This window comes from Vigna unguiculata, chromosome 10 (genome assembly GCF_037176805.1).
Source record: "Vigna unguiculata cultivar grain cowpea cultivar isolate G323 ecotype 2 chromosome 10, ASM3717680v1, whole genome shotgun sequence".
NCBI lineage: Eukaryota > Viridiplantae > Streptophyta > Magnoliopsida > Fabales > Fabaceae > Vigna > Vigna unguiculata.
The window spans coordinates 3,200,344-3,218,120 of record NC_140801.1 but is presented as its reverse complement, the minus strand read 5'-3'; the positions used below and the strand labels follow the sequence as shown (position 1 = coordinate 3,218,120).

The following is a 17,777-nucleotide window of genomic DNA, read 5'->3' as shown; positions in this document are numbered from 1 at the left end:
GAAAGGCTTCAATATATTTACTTTTATATCTTTCAAGTTTAACCAATCAAAAACATACAGAAAAAAAAAATCAAAAATACATATGCATGAGCAGAAGTGGAGTTCAAGCACAACAAGGTCAAACTTCATAAGGTATGTGACATTCCAATTTCCAACAAGTAAACCACCCTTTTTGAGCATGAAAATCAGATCTCCTGTTAAGAGTTTATGAACAAATCTTACAAGAAATTTTTTTACATCAGAAAAAAATATAACTCTAAATTCCTTTCAGAACTTCAAAAGGTAGAATAAAATAAAAGCAAAAATGATAAACTTCTCTCAAACCAAGATCAACCGATAAAATTAACTTTTACAAAACTCTTCTCACCAAACTTTTCTAAACCCAAAGTAGAGTAGTTGATTTTGGTTTTGTGAAAAATATGATGCATTTTACTCTTTTTAATGATAAGTTATCTGAAGAAATTTACAAAACAAAACATTCATATATCAAAAGCTCAAAGAAAACTATGTTCATGATCCAGTATTCAAGTTGAGTAGAATCCATGCATCAAAAAATCCAATTCAACTAGGTTTGTTAACACTGCAATGAACAAATCTCCTTTTTCACCACCAACAATCTTTGCTCATGAAAACAATTTCCCTTTTCAAATTCACATTCAAACATTGTAAAAGCAGAAAACTAGAAACACCACCCCCTACCCTAGCCTTAAGTTGGATTGATAAAAAATATCCAACAAAGATTGCATCTTAGGTAGAAAGAAAATTGAGTGCAACATAGCATTTGATTTAACAATTTCACATGCAGTTAATTGTGGATTTTCCTGCATTTGGTTAGAAAAAACTCAACCAATAACATAACAGGCAAACATAAACTGCTAATAAATAGCTATAAATTTCCATAAAATTTGACATTATCCAAAACAGTTTTTTCATTCTTGACTAACTAATTCTTAAGAAACTATTTGGTCCAATCCTCATGTCTTGAGACACTAAAATATGTAGTTCTTTATGGCACCAGGTTGCATCACAGTATGTAGCCAGACAACCACTGGTTAAAATGTCAATACCTATATGTAACTAACAAACAATGCATTTCTTACCCTTTACTATCTTTTGCATCTACAAAAGATACTCTTAAAAATAACTAAGTGCTGTCATGTGAAATCTGACTACATACTCAAAGCACCTTCAATACTTTAGTCGGTCAAGATGTAGGGCTGTAGCGAAGATGCTGCTCATAGAAATTGATGAGCTGCAACATATGAAAAAGAGAAGGGTTATGTGAGAAGAGGCCTTAGAAACATTGGCAATGAAATAATCAAATGTAGTAATGAGAAGGAATAGGGCACTACCAGAAGTGGATTAAATGCTTTTAGATACTTGTTGTTAACCATCACCTCTGTTCCATCAGACCTGCAAAGTTGATCACTAAATTATTCAGCTCATATAATATACTCAAATAGACCTGCAAAGCCTTGATATGAATAAAAGAGAGTAATGATATACATTTAGGAAAAAAATTGAATAATGCAAATGAAACCCCAGGCTCCACAGAATCAAATGATATAAGCCAAAAGCAGAGAGTAGAGACATGTTTGAAGAAACTTCTCCCTTAACACTTATAACAAGAGAACAAATGAGGAAAACAATGAACTAAACTTATTCAAAAGCTAAAACTAACTTACAAATAAGCTGATTTGCACAAAAAAAAGAAAACAACTCGCGTTAATTTCTTTAAAACCTAACTTATGCATACTCTAGTTCTAACTTGTAAAGAAATTGATTTCATTTTTCCTTAGGTTTATCTAACAGACCATAGGTTCATTTGTTCAATGACCTTGAACAAACTTCTTTGGCAGAATTTTGCTTCATTTGTTGCTCGCACATAACTATAATAATTTTCCTCTCAAAATGCTTTCAAAATTATAAAAATGCAGCAGGCAAGATCACCCTTCAGAAATACTGTAGATTAACGTGTATATGAGAACATTCAAAACTTGCAAGACTAGTTCAGAAAATATAGCTCTCAATTGCACCCAGTAAGGCTGCAAGCACGGTAGCATTACAGAGCAGCAGCCTACTGTTCTAAGAGCAATCTCACAGCACATTTTTTTGGCCATTTTCACAGGCAACCTCTTGTGTCTCACCTGCCTAAAGCAGAGCTTAGCCAGTAAGCTTCTATTCTGAATTTTCCAGAAAAATTGGTTACCCATCTTGCAGCAACCTCTACTAAAAGAGGCAAATCATAAATGGGTGAGTGGGTATGGATGTTAGGAAGAGGAGGCAACTGGTTGGAAAGGATATGGAATTTGTTTTTTGGGACTGTTGGGGATGCATGCACCTGCATCCCAATATTGGACCACTCTATACCTCCAAACTGTCCACTATAGGAGGAGGGTATTTTGTTCTTTTCCTATTAATCATAGACAAGAACAGAAATAAATCACCAAGAACAGAAATAACAGGAGGCATAGAAAAACAACACCCAACTGACCCAAATACACTAAGAACAAATGAATGCAAAGCATAGGTGCACTCGATCATCTAAATCTCCTGATTCGTATGGTTTTTTACACCTGTCTCTTTACCAACTGCCTTGTCTTCCATTTTTATTCCTTCTAGTTATACACGGACTATGGAACACGAACGTTGGAAAAAAGCAATGCAAGAGGAACTATAGGCAATTCAAGAAAATTACACTTGGGACAGTGTGTGTTTTCCTCCTGCGGTCAAACCTATTGGAAGTAAATGGGTTTTCTCTATCAAGCTTCACTCTGATGACTCTTTGGATCGCTACAAAGCTCAATTAGTAGCTCTGGAGTATGCAATTTATCACGATACATTTGCTCTTGTGGCCAAGATGATTACAATTCAAACATTCCTTGCTATTGCTACTTCTCAATCATGGCCACCGCACCAAATGAACATGAAGAATGCTTTTCTTCACGGTGATCTCAAAGAAGAAATTTACATGAAACTTCCCTTTGGTATGACTCCTTTTACTGATACTTGTAAATTGCAACGTCCTTCACACAAAGTCAATATGATTATTCTCTCTTCTTCCACAAGTGTCCCACCGGTATAGTTCTCCTTTTGGTTTATGTGGATGATCTCATCATTACAGGAACTAATCATGGGTTAATTACTAAGTTGTAAACTGAGCTACATGCAACAATTTGCATGAAAGATCTTGGACAACTCACATTTTAGGATTGGAGGTACTTTTAAGATTTTATCAATTTTGCAATTTAGATGGAACTACTTGAGTTGATACTCCTATGGAAGTAAATATCAAATACAGGAAAGATGAAGGAAATCTTTTGCCAAATCCCATTCTCTATCGACGCTAGAAGCCTTATCTACCTAACAATCACTAGACCTAGCATTTTGTACGTTGTTCACCAAGTCTACCAATTTATGTCCTCTCCTTAGCATCTTCATTGTTGTTCGTCACATTATCTGCTATCTTATAGGATCACCTACATGTGGGTTATTCTTTCCCAAAGACTCATCTTTACAGCTTATGGCATACAGTGACGCTGATTAGGCAGATTGTTCGGATACTCGATAGTCTACTACAGGTTGGTGTATGTTTCTTGGTAATGCCTTAATTTCTTGGACATGTAAGAAGCAAGATCATGTTTCTAAATCTTCTACTGAGGCTGAATATCGTTCAATGTCGTCTACTTGTGTTGAAGTTGTGTGGTTCCATAGTCTTTTGGAGCAAATTGGTTTTTCACAACCCAATCCAAAGCCTCTTCATACTGACAATATTAGTGCTATTTAGATTGCTGCAAATCCCATGTTCCATGAACATACCAAGCATATTAAAGTGGATTGTCATTATATCCGAGAAGCCTTGACGACCAATGTCATCTCTCTCCCTTACATCTCCATTAATCTTCAAGTTGTTGATGACTCGACAGCACCATTTGTTTCTTGTAAACAAATTGTTGTTGGTTGACTTTTCAGCATCAATTTGAGTGGGAATGTTAATGTGCATAAATGTATTTTATTACCTATCTTTAATAGATTATTTCATACCTTTTATAGATAGTTGTTAGGAATCCCCAATAATTACTCCCGGTCATATCTCCTGGAATCTCCAATATTAATGTAAAATATGTATGCCGTTGCCTATTTGAGAAAGGAAGGCTGAAGAATGCAATTAAGCTTTTCTAAACAGATCGTGTCATATTATAGTATGTTCTCTTATGCCTTGATTGTTTGACACTTTCCCTATCATTTCTTTTTCGATGTGAGCCCTAATTGCACAGTCAACCCATGTCTAAACTCAATCACTAAAACACGATGAAACTTTGTCACCTTTGCTATGACATGCAATGTAAGACTCATAACAAGCATGGCAGTGACAGGGAGCAAGACAATCACAACGGTGTTTCTCAGGAAACCTGCAACAGTGATAACAGCATCCAGCTATGATTGCTGCAATGTCCGGTGATGGTGATGGCGATGGCAATATTTGACAACACTAAAAGTATCAAGTGCATCTTCATTCATCTTAGAAAATATCAAATCATATCAGTGATCTAACCATTTGTCTGCTGAAACTCTTGATCCACATGTGATCTATGCAATTAGCAACCCACTATGAGTTAACAAGTGGACCCACACAAAACTTGTTGGATTGTACAAGTTAGCACTTTACTGACCTCGCAGAGAAAGAGAAACAATATGTATATATATATATATAGGAAAGTTTAGAATAGGAGCCGTCATACAAACTACCATCCCACTATAAATTTTGAGTGGCTGCTCTTGGTGCTATTGAATAGTAAAAATGTGGATCATCAGTGCAATATGGACTAATTTGGAATTAGTAAAAAAAAATGTGTACAACATGCAAATAAGAATTACAAAGATGACCAATTTAATTAACAAACAAAGCAAGCAAACTTCACACAATTTGATAAATCTCAATTTCCTATTAATGCAAATGCATAACAACTTTATCTAAGCCACAGGCTTTTCAGGATATCGAAACAAAGTTCACACTTACCAGGCAAGTTATTATGCCCATCAACAAGAAAGGAAACAGTTTTTTATTAGATAAATGAAAACTGACAGATATTTGCACTGATGAATGAGAATGTTTAGGTGGATTAGTAGACATACAAGCAAGATAGAAATCAACAATGAATGCATTGGAGAGATAAATAAGTCACAATTTGCGCACAATCACCATCAATCCAGGAGCACTAAGAGCATGTAGGTAAAAATTGAAAGATGAAGGTGATATTAATAGTAATAGATGTAACAAATTGACAGAATGTGTACTGACCAGGAAAGCTAAAGAAAGAAGAAAGGAAAAAGCAAATGACAAAAAAAGTCTTATAGAAATGTGAAGGAATAGAGATCCAAACAAAGGTCACCAAGGCTCATCATTACAATTAAGCCCAGGCTCACCCTCACTTGCAGAAATATTTTACCTAAAATTAAACCCTGAAGCAATGATGTTCAGGGTAAAATTGGACTTTTAATGCCTATACCATAATTGCACCATGGCCACATTGTAGTGCACTAAACACCACTACTTTGGCAGTTATTGTGTCTGCCATGGTTACCATTGAAAACCACTTTGCTATCCTCCTAATATCACACCATTGTTACCAAATTTGACGCCCTAGTATGCAAAGTAATTAAATGGATCTTACCCAATAGACAAATGTATAGAAAGAACAAAGAAAAACAAATGAAAAAATTTATAAACTAGAAATCTTGATTTAATTGGCCTTACCAAAAGACTTGGTATTGGAAATGAAGTATGAATGGTTGTAAAGCTGCAACAGCAAGTGGCGAAATGCGAAATAGAGGAGTTTTCACCTTCAATCTTCGTCGGATGACTGCAACTCAACTAGAGTTGGTTAGCAACGGTAGAACAATGTTCGAGTTCGTTAGGTTTGCGCTTTCACCTTCTTTTTCGCTTCGTTCTTCTCCTTTCTTCGATCTGGGTTTGGGGTTTCCATTTGGGTTACAACAAATTTCGTGCAATTCTACGAATTCAGTGACTCATTCTCGAACTCATGAATTTGTTACGAGTCAACTGAGTCTACTCCGAGTCCACTCCGAGTCCACTCCTAGTCCTCTCCGAGTCCACTCCGAGTCCACTCCGAGTCCACTCCTAGTCCACTCCGAGTCCACTCCAAGTCTACTCCTAGTCCACTCAATGTCTACTCCAAGTCCACTCCGAGTCTACTCAAAAACGAGTTTAAATACGAGTCAACTCGTGACCACTGTCTAGACTCGTAATCTCGTACAGGTGTGCGAGTCAACCCGTGAGTTTGATAACCATGGTTGTAACTTTACAATCTTTAAACCTTGGTTATGCTTACTAAAATAGTTAATTCTATACTAAAAATAGTTGATTCTATACTAAAAATAGTTACTTTTATACTAAAAACGGTTAATTTGTACTAAAAATAGTTAATAGTTAATTTTATACTAAAAATGGTTAAGTTTATACTAAATCAAAATTAAATTTGTATATATAATCAAGTTTTAATAGTGTAAAGTACCATAGAATACATGTGTTCACACTTACTAGACAATTTCCAAGGAAAGTTGTGGGATCGAGCCACGTCCATCCTGACTAGAATTCATAGAACAAATCAATTAATCTTATAGCGCTTAGGATATAAATCAGGTAGAAGAATTCTTCTATTGATTCACGTTTCTCGTTGAACCAAAGAATCAAAATCATGATAACTAGTACCAACTAATGGAGTAGATTAGGTATATCAAGGTATCACTATATTAAGCATACAAAGTAAGGATTCTAAGAGATACCATCTATAAAGGTTTTTTCGATTAGTCCCAGCCTATCAAAAGCATACCGCTCCAATTTCTTTCCCAATAGGACATAATATTTTCCTTTTTTACAATACACAACTACCATAACAAATTCTCGAACTCGCGTGTTTGTTACGAGTCAACTGAGTCCACTCTGAGTCCACTCCGAGTCTACTCCGACTCCACTCAAGGTCTACCCCGAGTCCACTCCGAGTCTACTCAAAAACGAGTTTATATACGAGTCAACTCATGACCACTGTCTAGACTCGTAATCTCGTACAGGTGTGCTAGTCAACCCGTGAGTTTGATAACCATGGTTGTAACTTTACAATCTTTAAACCTTGGTTATGCTTACTAAAATAGTTAATTCTATACTTAAAATAGCTGATTCTATACTAAAAATAGTTACTTTTAACTAAAAATGGTTAATTTGTACTAAAAATAGTTAATAGTTAATTTTATACTAAAAATGGTTAAGTTTATACTAAATCAAAATTAAATTTGTATATATAATCAAGTTTTAATAGTGTAAAGTACCATACAATACATGTGTTCACACTTACTAGACAATTTCCAAGAAAAGTTGTGGGATCAAGCCCCGTCCATCCTAACCTAGAATTCATAGAACAAATCAATTAATCTTATAGGGCTTAGGATATAAATCCAGTAGAAGAATTCTTCTATTGATTCATGTTTCTCATTGAACCAAAGAATCAAAATCATGATAACTAGTACCAACTGATGGAGTAGATTAGGTATATCAAGGTATCACTATATTAAGCATACAAAGTAAGGATTCTAAGAGATACCATCTATAAAACTTTTTTCGATTAATCCCAGCCTATCAAAAGCGTACCGCTCCAATTTCTTTCCCAATAAGACATAATATTTTCCTTTTTTACAATACACAACTACCATAACAAATTCTCGAACTCGCGAGTTTGTTACGAGTCAACTGAGTCTACTCCGAATCTACTCCAAGTCCACTCCTAGTCCACTTTGAGTCCACTCTGAGTCCACTCCGAGTCTACTTCGAGTCCACTCAGGGTCTACCCCGAGTCTACTCAAAAACGAGTTTATATACGAGTCAACTCATGACCAATGTCTAGACTCGTAATCTCGTACGGGTGTGCGAGTCAACCCATGAGTTTGATAACCATGGCAGCTAGCATAACAAAGTAAGGATTCAAAGAGATACCATAAACGTAGCTTTTTTTATCAAAACCACTTCAATTTCTTTCCCAAGACATAATATTTTCCTTTTTTACGATACACAATTAACTTAGCAAAGTTAAGCCCACAACGTATATTTTATATTCAACCTATCACTTCTTTCTAGCTCTAGTTTTTCCTTATAATCTATAACTATCCTTTCTTCCAATCAACTAATCAATTTTGAAAAATCCAAAACTAAGCATAGTAACCCAAAGATGTATTGAACCTTATGAAAAAAGCAACCAAATTATCCCTTCGCACTTGCACAAAGTAAGCAAGCTAACTTTTATTCTATCAGAAAAGAAAAAGAAAAAAAAAAAAACCCTGATTAGGAATCGTGATTCGTAAAAAGCTGGAGTTCTTTCCATAAATTCTAATTTAATTTGTCATCAACCCATCCAATCTAATTCATTACTCTCCTAGTAGACAACACTCATTACAAGCAAGAATTTGTAGTCCTCTAGAACAACCTTTGAATCCTAAGATTTTCAACCCCTTTTGTAATTTTGAAACTCATGTTTGAATCTTATAACCCAAGTTCATCCTATTGGCAACGAGCAAACGACACTTACACACGATACGACGTTCTTTTTGCAAGGTTACCTCTTTCAATTTATTATTTTGCCTCAAAATATGCATTCCAAAACCTTTTCCTCTCGTAACCATTCGCCCAAACTTCGATGATCTAGCTTTCGATATGATACTATTGCTACACTTGTTTCTTCTCTTTACCAAGAACTGTATTATTGTTTTGTTACTTCTTTACTTGACTGCTTTCCTTATCAATGATGATGTTGATGAAAGATTGTTCTACTCCAAGGTTGCATCCCTCGCTTACTAGAACTTTGTAAGAGGTGGTGATGAATAGAAGCAATGCTTCAACCCTCTCTTCAGACTAGTTTATTTATTTCCTTAAGCAAATAATTCTCGGTCAAGTTGACTACAATACGACTCATGTGGGATAGTCCAGCCAAGCCAAATAAGTTTGGCTTAGGCACGTAGTGTGTTTGTGTGTGTGAGTGGCACTTCCTCTCCCATTTGCCTTTCTTCCTCTCCCGTTTGCCTTTCTTCCTTCCCATTGGGACCCCAATGAGAACCCTAATGGGTGGGGCCTTCTAAAAGCCAATCAAGGTCTAATTGAAGAACCACAAAATTTAAAGGTAAGTATTTTGTTTAGTATATATGATTTAGCATCTGTAAACATTGGCTAAAATTGTATTGGTACTAACAAAGGAATTGTGGACATCTTAGTTTCTCAACTACATCAATTTCCCCCTTTCTATCAAATATTCCACACCACATCCTTGATCAACCAAAGAAAAGAAAAACACTATACTCTCATAATTAAATTCAAGCTTTAACTGCTTGTAGTAAAACATAAAAAAAAAAAAAATAAGCTTCAATAAGTCAATAAATGTTAAGCTACCTTAACAATTCTATGTCAATCTTACAAGTAAATGTTTATAAAATGTAAGTGAACGATATTGGAAATATCTGTGACTGGCCTCATTTATTACCAGAAGCTCCCACAACTGTCTCTATAAAATGCAATAGAAAGGGACTACTGTAATTTCATTAACTCAAAATAATCATTATCGAGGAGTGCACAATTGCAACCAAAATTAACACTTCTCCTTTCCTGAACCGACCAGCTGTATCAAAGAAGAAAGATATCATAAAAACATACATGACTCAAGGTCAATTAATCTTAGAATGCATATTATGGAAACAAATGCACAGTGAAACTTAATGTTAATTGCTGAGTTACTTACTTTGAAGCCACAAAGGTTACCAAAACATCCTGCGCTCCGCTGGCTACAGAAGCTGAATAGCCTATTGGCTTTATAATCTTTACAATATTGCTAGCAGGTCTGGCATGATTAGCACCACTACCAACATTCCGTGTTAGTAGGGCTGACTCATCTGTACTAACAGCTGCTCCAATTGGGTTCTGTGTATTGGCAGGCTCACCAGCATATAATTCTTTGTTGAACCTCTTTACAGAACCAGATTTTCTCCTTTTGGCTCCTCGGCAGCGACCACTTTCACTTGTTTCCATGCGAACCCCCTTTGGCTTAGCAACTGTTTGACCATTATTGCCAGCAAACCCAGGACCAGAAGGCATTGCTTCTGGAATCCGTATTGCAAGCCTGTCAGCTTCATTCCCACCGGCAGAAGAGGCTTTCAGCTCACTAAGCTTAGGATCATAATCATTTTCCTCATTCCTTTCAACATTTTGTTCTGAAACAATTGGAGATTTGTTAACATTAACAGGTATGGCACTTTCAAGATTGTTGCCAGCACCATTTCCCAATTCATCAGCAAAAAGAACAGTCTGAGGAAAGGCAGGAATAACAGGAAGGCTAGCGTCACTAAGAACAGGAAGAGCAGACTGTGAATGGCTTCCAACGGTACTCGAAAAGCGTCGAAGACTGTAAGGAGTGGTAGAACGCTCCAGCCTCTTCTTGGGTTGAGTATGATGCACCACGTGCTTGCGTTTGCGCTTACGGTGTCTTCCTGACTTCAAGCTTTGAAACCACAAAAGTATAAGTGAACAGGTGATTTTCACAATCTAGACATATTATACGTCCATCCAGTTTCAGGCAGCTACAGTCTTTTTATAAGCAAAGCAACCCATTCTAAATAACAGGAAAAACAGAACACAGACATAAAATATGATAGGAATATATGCACCTTCACATCTAAGCTCATAATTTAACACAGGGTCCAAAGAAAGATATAAAAACTTCTATCTTTTATGGAAGAAAAAGGGAATACCTCTCCTCAAAAGCTTCAACAACATCAGGAACAGAAACCAGATTTTCTGGTGGCTCCCAAGTGTTGGCTGTCTCAGGCCACCCATTCCTTCAGCAATAAACCAGTAAACAGATCAGCAATAAACCAATAAACAGATCAGCAAAAATACATACATAAAATTTTCACACTAGACCCTTTTTTCTTTCAAGTATTTGCATCACAACCAAGTCAATCAATAAGAACAAAAGACAAAGGAGCAAAAGGGGTACTCACCATTTGATAAAGTATTGCACCTGACCCTGTATTTGCAGCATTTGAAATCCACATTATCGTAAAGGAAAGCCCCCAACAGGACAGAAAACAAGTTAGCCCAAAGAACTACATCAACAACAGCAAATTCTCTCCAAGTTTGGCTGGCTACTCGAATCAAGTTCGAATTAAACCATAAAGTAACTCAAAAGAATCCTTATTAAGATAAAAATAGACCAAAAACACACTCCCATTACAGATAAAACTAGACCAACAACTATAAAAAGAAAACTCCATTACATATCAAATAATTAAACAAAACATAACCCTCAATCACCAAAGAATAGGAACAACAACAAATCCTATGAAAGGCTACATGAATCAGACAACATTCTAGGTGGCCCTTTAAACCACTAAAAAAAATCAAAAAATTCACTCTTGTAGAGGAAGCGGGACCAAAACTAAATCGACTGCAGATATAATTATTCAAAAAAGAAAAAATCACGGACACAACACAAAACGAGGAAAAAACAGGCGATCCTCAATCACTAAAAAAAATAAGTAGAACAACAACAAAACCCATAAAAAAAAGTCGGCTACATGAATAGCTCGACATAATTGACATTATTCGGCAACTGGTTACCCCATTAACCAAAAAATTACTCAAAAAAAAACACATAACAGATTAAACTAGGCCAAAAAACAGCCATGGAAAATAAAATCATTTAAAAGAAAAAAAAAAACAGACACAACACAAAGCAGAACAAGAGGGAGAAAAACATAAACCCCAATCATAGAACAGCAATAAAAAGTCTATCTAAGAGCAAGGTCGACTACATGAATCACAAGCCATTTACGAAAAGAAAAAAAAAAAAAAAAACTCTAAAACATTCCCACTACAGATAAAATTAGCACAGGCAAAACAACAGGGAAAAAAACAATCTCCATTACAGCACCACCAATGGCAAAAGAAGAGGAAAAGATGGGAACTTTTTACCTTGCGCACCCTCTTGCGACGTATAGCTTCAACTTCATAAAAATTCTCAGCCAGAACAACACCCTGAGCCCCTGGAAAAGCACCACCAGCATTTTCCTCTTCTTCATCTCCCCCCACACCATACTCTTCTTCCCCCTCCCCTTCTCCTTCCTCACCCTCCCCGTCAGAATCCCCCACCTGGGGTTCCTCATCCTCCCCGTTCCGCAACTGGGTCCCCTCGTTCCCCTCAAAGCTTTGAACTTTGTCACTCCCACCCTCTCCACCTCCCGAATCCGCAGCACCAGAAGGCTCCACCACCTCGGGCGGAGCATCCGCCGTGGCCTTTTTCTTAGCACCACCCTTCATTGCAGCAACCTTGAGCAGTGCCCTCTCTATTTTGTTGTTCTGGTTTTGCTGATGAATGAAGAAAAAAAAAATCTTGTTCTACTGAAGAGGAAGCACCAAAAGTTGTGTCCACCCTGGGGTGAGGTGATGAGCTGTCAATCTATGTGTATCTATGCCTGAAAGCGTGATCCATCGCTCAGGTTTTTATTTAACGCTTTTCTTCTTTCGCCTCTTTTTCCTCTTTCTTTCTTCTTTTTCATTCAGATTTTTTCCTTTTTAATTTTTTTTTTCTCAGTCTTTTTCTCTTCTCTGGATTTCTTGGTGGGGTTTGTAATTTTGTTTCCCTCCCTACCCCGCCTTTTTTTTTTTTTTCATGAAACTTCTTTTTTTCTTCTTTTTTGTCTTTTTCTTGTTCTAAGGTCTTTATTTTTTACTCAAGATTATATAATTTAAATTAAATATTTCTGTAAGAAAAAATAAATTACTTTATTTTTAAGGGTTAGTGAAATTTTAAATGTATTGTAAGTTTAAATATTTTTAATTAAGTTTTCTTTATCATATAAAGACAAATAAGCAATGTAGAAAAATAATTACATTATTCAATTAAAAAATTTAAACAACAAAAAATGTAATTCGAAAATTTATTAATAACTTGAAACTAAATTAAATTAAAACTTTCTTAGAATTACAAGAGAATGAATTAGACACGTTTTAAGATACACTTCGTATGCAAATATTTTTATGTGTTTCTTATTAACCAATTTTATATTTTATTGAATTAAAATCATTTCATATTTGATAAAATACATAATTTGTTCATTTTTAATTAACTTAAAATAAGTTATATAACTTACTTTTTATTGTTATAAAATTATTTATATTTTTGAATTGTTGTGAATGCATAGTGGGTGGCATGCGTTTCCTTTAGTATTTATGTAAATAAATAAAAAAAGTCTTATATTCTTTTAATAATTTTGTATTGTTTTATAAATAAAGCATTGAATGGAAAATATATATTTAATGAGTTCAGGAAAAAATTAATTAATGCTTATACTTTTATTTTGAGTCATCAATAAGGTATTAATTGAAAATTTATGTTTATGCGTTAAACAAATAAACTATTGAATGCATGAACTTCTTTTATAAATAAGGTATTAAGAGAAATTTTATATATACAAAAGTTTTAATCCAGAATGCTATGATCATATTATAATGGGTGGGATGGCGTTGATAAATTTATTAAATAGTTATTTAAACTAAATATAAAACTGAAGTATAGTTTAGTTTGATTTTATTTAAATAAAAAAATAAGTGTCAACATAATAAGAGAGTAGAAATTTCTTTTAGAGTGGCTTACAAGTCACCCACACCCTTTTTTTATTTCATTAATTATAATTTTTGTGTTTATTTGAGCAGGTTAACTATTAAGCCAATGTTTTATAGTTTGATTTGAATTAATTTTTGTATATTATTATGATAAAATTGTTAAACACTTTTTACTGAAAAATTGTTAATTTTTTTTAAAATTAATTAAATAAAGAGACGTATTGTTTTTTAAAAATTACTTATAAATTCAATAAATTTTCATTTAATTATAGATATCATTGGATTGAGCACTTGTACGAATCTAATGTTATATATACACACTACATATTTTTTTATTTTTTATTTCTTTTTAATTGTTTAGTTTGTCATAAAATTTATTTCCATATTTAAGAGATTTTTTGTCTTATCACAACTTTGATGCAATTATGTTTAAGGATGTAAGTCAATTAAATATTTTTTATTTTTCACATTTAAATATTTGTACTCTTTTTAATATTTTTATTTATTGAGTATTTTTCTTTTTTCACGTGAGAATGTTTAACATCTCAATTTAAGGGTTTAATAACATAAACATTTTATTTATTAGGTTATATAAAAACAAATTATCTTCTTTATTATATTATTAATTTTTGTTTCATCTAAATGACTATTTTGTTTTGCTAAAATAATTTTTGCACCCTCTAGATTGATATTTGAAAAGTTTTCTTAGATCTTTAAGGTATTTTTCATTTTATCATAATTTTAATTACACATTTGTTTTCTGTAAGGCCCACTTTCCATTCTGCCCCTTTTCTTAGGGCTGCCTTAACTATTGGGCCTTAGGGTTGGCCCAGAAAGGGAAAACGGACCTAGTCCGCCCCAAACCCTAACCTATGCTCACTTTTCGTAAACAGAAACCACACCTCCTAGAGCTGCTGTTGTTGTCGTCTTCTGCTAGGGTTCCAAAGTTCTTCAGATTCACGTTTAGCTTGGCCATTGTTTTGCTCACGTAAGTACCTTTTAATCCTTACCGCCTTGGTCTAGTATAGCTTTCGTAGTCACAGTGGAAACTCTATAATAACTCGTTTTTATCTGCTGTTCCAGTTTGCGAGTCGGGTTCTAGAGCTGCTGTGCTCCTTGGTTCTGTGTCGAAGTCCTGTACGAACCCAATTCCAGGTAGGGAAGCTCTGGCTTACTACTATATTACTGGTTTCCATGTTGTTGGTTGTTATTTCGAGTTCATGTGGTTGATGCGATGATATGTTAACTGTGAATGTATGAATGCCTTGTTCTGGTTTTGGTGTGGGTGACTGTTGTAGGAAAATAGTGCCGAGACCTGCTAATCTCGCCCAAGCGAGCCAATCTCGCCCAAGCGAGCCAATCTCGCCTAGGCGAGATGGATAGGGACTCGCCCAAACCCTTCTTACGCGAAAGGTTGCCTAGGCGACTAGCTCAGTTTTTGAGCGAGCGAGTGTCTCGCCTAGGCGAGAGGGGTCTCGCCTAAGCGAGATCCCGCGTTGGTTTCCTGTTTCATTTTTGAGCCCTCGCCTAGGCGAAGGGGGCTCGCCTGTGCAAGACCCTTCAGCCTGAGCGAGGGGTTGGGCGAGGCAGTGCGTTGTTTGGTTGCTTGGTTGCTTGGTTGCTTTTGGATGAATGGTATTTGTTTGGGTATGATTGTTATGATGAGAAATATATATAATGGATTGCCATGTATGCGTGACATAATTCATGAATGGTGAATGATGGATATGGTAAGAACTTGGCATGTGAAATAAATGAGTGGGTTGGAATTAAAAGGACATGATATTGATATGAGATGAGGCCCTGGACTCATGGGGTGGTAATGACCAGTGGTATGGATTCAACATGTGATACGAATGAGGATTGGGACGTAATTCCATGGCTCTTGTTAGTGGGAGTCCATGGTGGTGCCCCATCTGTATAACTAGGTAAGGATTCAAGGTAAGGTTGCATCCTGACACTCTAAGGAGCCAGTTAGTCTCAGTTAGAGCAGATTGACTCTTATGGTGAGAGTAGCAGGAGACCTGAAATTCATTAAGGGCTAACCTTGTGGTGAGGGAAATTGATTCATTGTAACACTCGTAACACATAGCTCGGGGGTGAGCAGAGGTATCCACCACAAGTGCAAGCAATCGCTGAATTCAACCAGGCTATACGTATCCAGATGAGTTGAGTCGTGTCATAGTGTATTTCCTGAAAAGTAATAACATGCTTGGTTGATTTGAGTGTATGATATTGTGAAATTATATTTGTTTCGATGAACGAAATCTTTGTGCTCTAGCTTACCCTACTTTCTTTGTTGTGTGATATGTTGTGTGGTACTCTCTTTTGCGATGATCATCAACTTGTTGGTGTGAGCAGATGCGAGGAACACCTGTGGGCAACAAGGGGTGGAGATTCCGCTGCATAGTCCGCGTGGACTGGTTTATAATTCCTTTATGAGTTTCTTTAAGGTTGTGACCCGTGTATTTGTTCGTCCTTAGATTTATGTACTTTTGGTTAAACTCTTTATCTAGTTTTCTATCGGGCATCGTGGTGTGCCATGGGTTGTAAGGAGTTGAGTTTAAAACTCCCGGACTGCGCTTTTATGTTATTTTATGACGCTTCCTTTAATTTCGTGTACTTAATTAAATGGGGTGTTACATTTATGGTATCAGAGTGGTCATTCCTTAGGTTTGTGGACTTGGATGTCCGCTTAGCTTTCTCTGTGTCTTTTTTAGTGTTCTGGTTAATTAGCCATATGTACAGTACACGTAACACACCCTAATACAGACCGTGTCACCTGTACAATGCTCCGTTAATGATTTAAACGGCGTTACAGAAAAAGGACCAAATAAAACACGAATTGTGAAAATGAGGACCATTTTAAACATTCGGTAAAAATGAGGATCATTTTAAACATTATGTAAAAATGAGGACCATCCGCAACAAACACTGCGAAAATGAGAACCAAAAAGGTATTTAAACCTTATAATTAATACTGAGAAACACAACTTTTTTACTACAAAATATAATATTCGAGTGTCATAATTTCAATGTAATTTGACCTACCTAACAAACACCATAAGGCAATTAATACATCATTCAACAAACAATTATTTATTTTTAATTTGAAATTCAAATAAGAACAAGATAGATTAATATAATACTAAATTAATTCTCAACGTAGATAATCATCCACAATTATTAATATATTATTTAGTTAGCACCGGAAATATAATAAATGTAAAATAAATACTTTTGTTGAAAAAATTATTAAAAAATAACAACAGAAAATAATAAGTTATTATATATTTTAAACTGCAATAATTTTCCTGGAATAATTGCACATTGGGAAATAAACTTGTAACAAATGGCATATCTTGTGAAGGTGTCAAAATATTTGTATAGATATATAAAATATATTGACGGGTAAATATATTAAAATTTATAAAAATATTTTAAAATCTATATTAATTTATATATATATATATATATATATATATATATATATATATATATATATATATATATATATATAATTAGTGGTTCAAAGTCACCTTAGCATTCATGATGATCTCATAAATACTAAATAATACTAAATTTTGGATCAAACACTTATTATTGGTCCAAAATTTATAATTAATAGTTGAATAATAATATTTTAACCCACTTATTTTGATTTATTTTTAATCCATTATTGTAACTATTTATCAATTATTTTTTTTAGTGGTGTGTTGTGATAATTGAAAGATGATTGGAGTTATAAGTTATAAGTAAGTGAAAAAAGTTTGTCAAAATATCATTATTCTAAATCGTCGGAGACGCAACTCTTTTGGTAAAGAATCTTCAAGTGAGACAAATTTGACGACAAATTCTCTTTAAGAAGGAGGGAATGATAGATGACTATCCCAAGATTCCATACAAGAAGAACTTGAAGATGAACCTTTACAATTTAAAGGACCTATGACAAGGACAAGGAGCAAGAGATTGAAAGATCAAAACTATTCAAGGCTCATAATGCTACAAGCAATCTGAAATTCAAAGAATATGAAGATCATGGCTTAAAGCACATTTGAAGATAGTTTTTAGGAAAATTAGTTTATGTTTTTAGACTTTA

General features: G+C 34.8%; 1 protein-coding gene across 2 annotated transcripts; it reads right to left on the bottom strand.

Annotated features, from left to right (window-relative positions):
* Positions 1–855: 855 nt before the first annotated feature.
* Positions 856–12,638, bottom strand: LOC114172059 (chromo domain protein LHP1-like). 2 transcript variants are annotated; one of them, XR_014985339.1, is made up of 7 exons: positions 12,029–12,638; positions 11,056–11,081; positions 10,804–10,890; positions 9,798–10,553; positions 5,759–9,677; positions 1,353–1,413; positions 856–1,252 (listed from the first exon to the last, which is right to left on the bottom strand). XR_014985339.1 is itself a non-coding variant. In XM_028056788.2 (6 exons), exons 1-6 carry the CDS (start codon positions 12,371–12,373, stop codon positions 1,205–1,207), a joined length of 1,323 nt encoding a protein of 440 aa, XP_027912589.1. In that variant the 5' UTR covers positions 12,374–12,631; the 3' UTR covers positions 856–1,204. The 2 variants fall into 2 exon arrangements, 1 of the variants encoding a protein (XP_027912589.1); XM_028056788.2 differs by lacking the exon at positions 5,759–9,677 and having other exon boundaries at positions 12,029–12,631.
* Between the last annotated feature and the right edge of the window lie 5,139 nt (positions 12,639–17,777).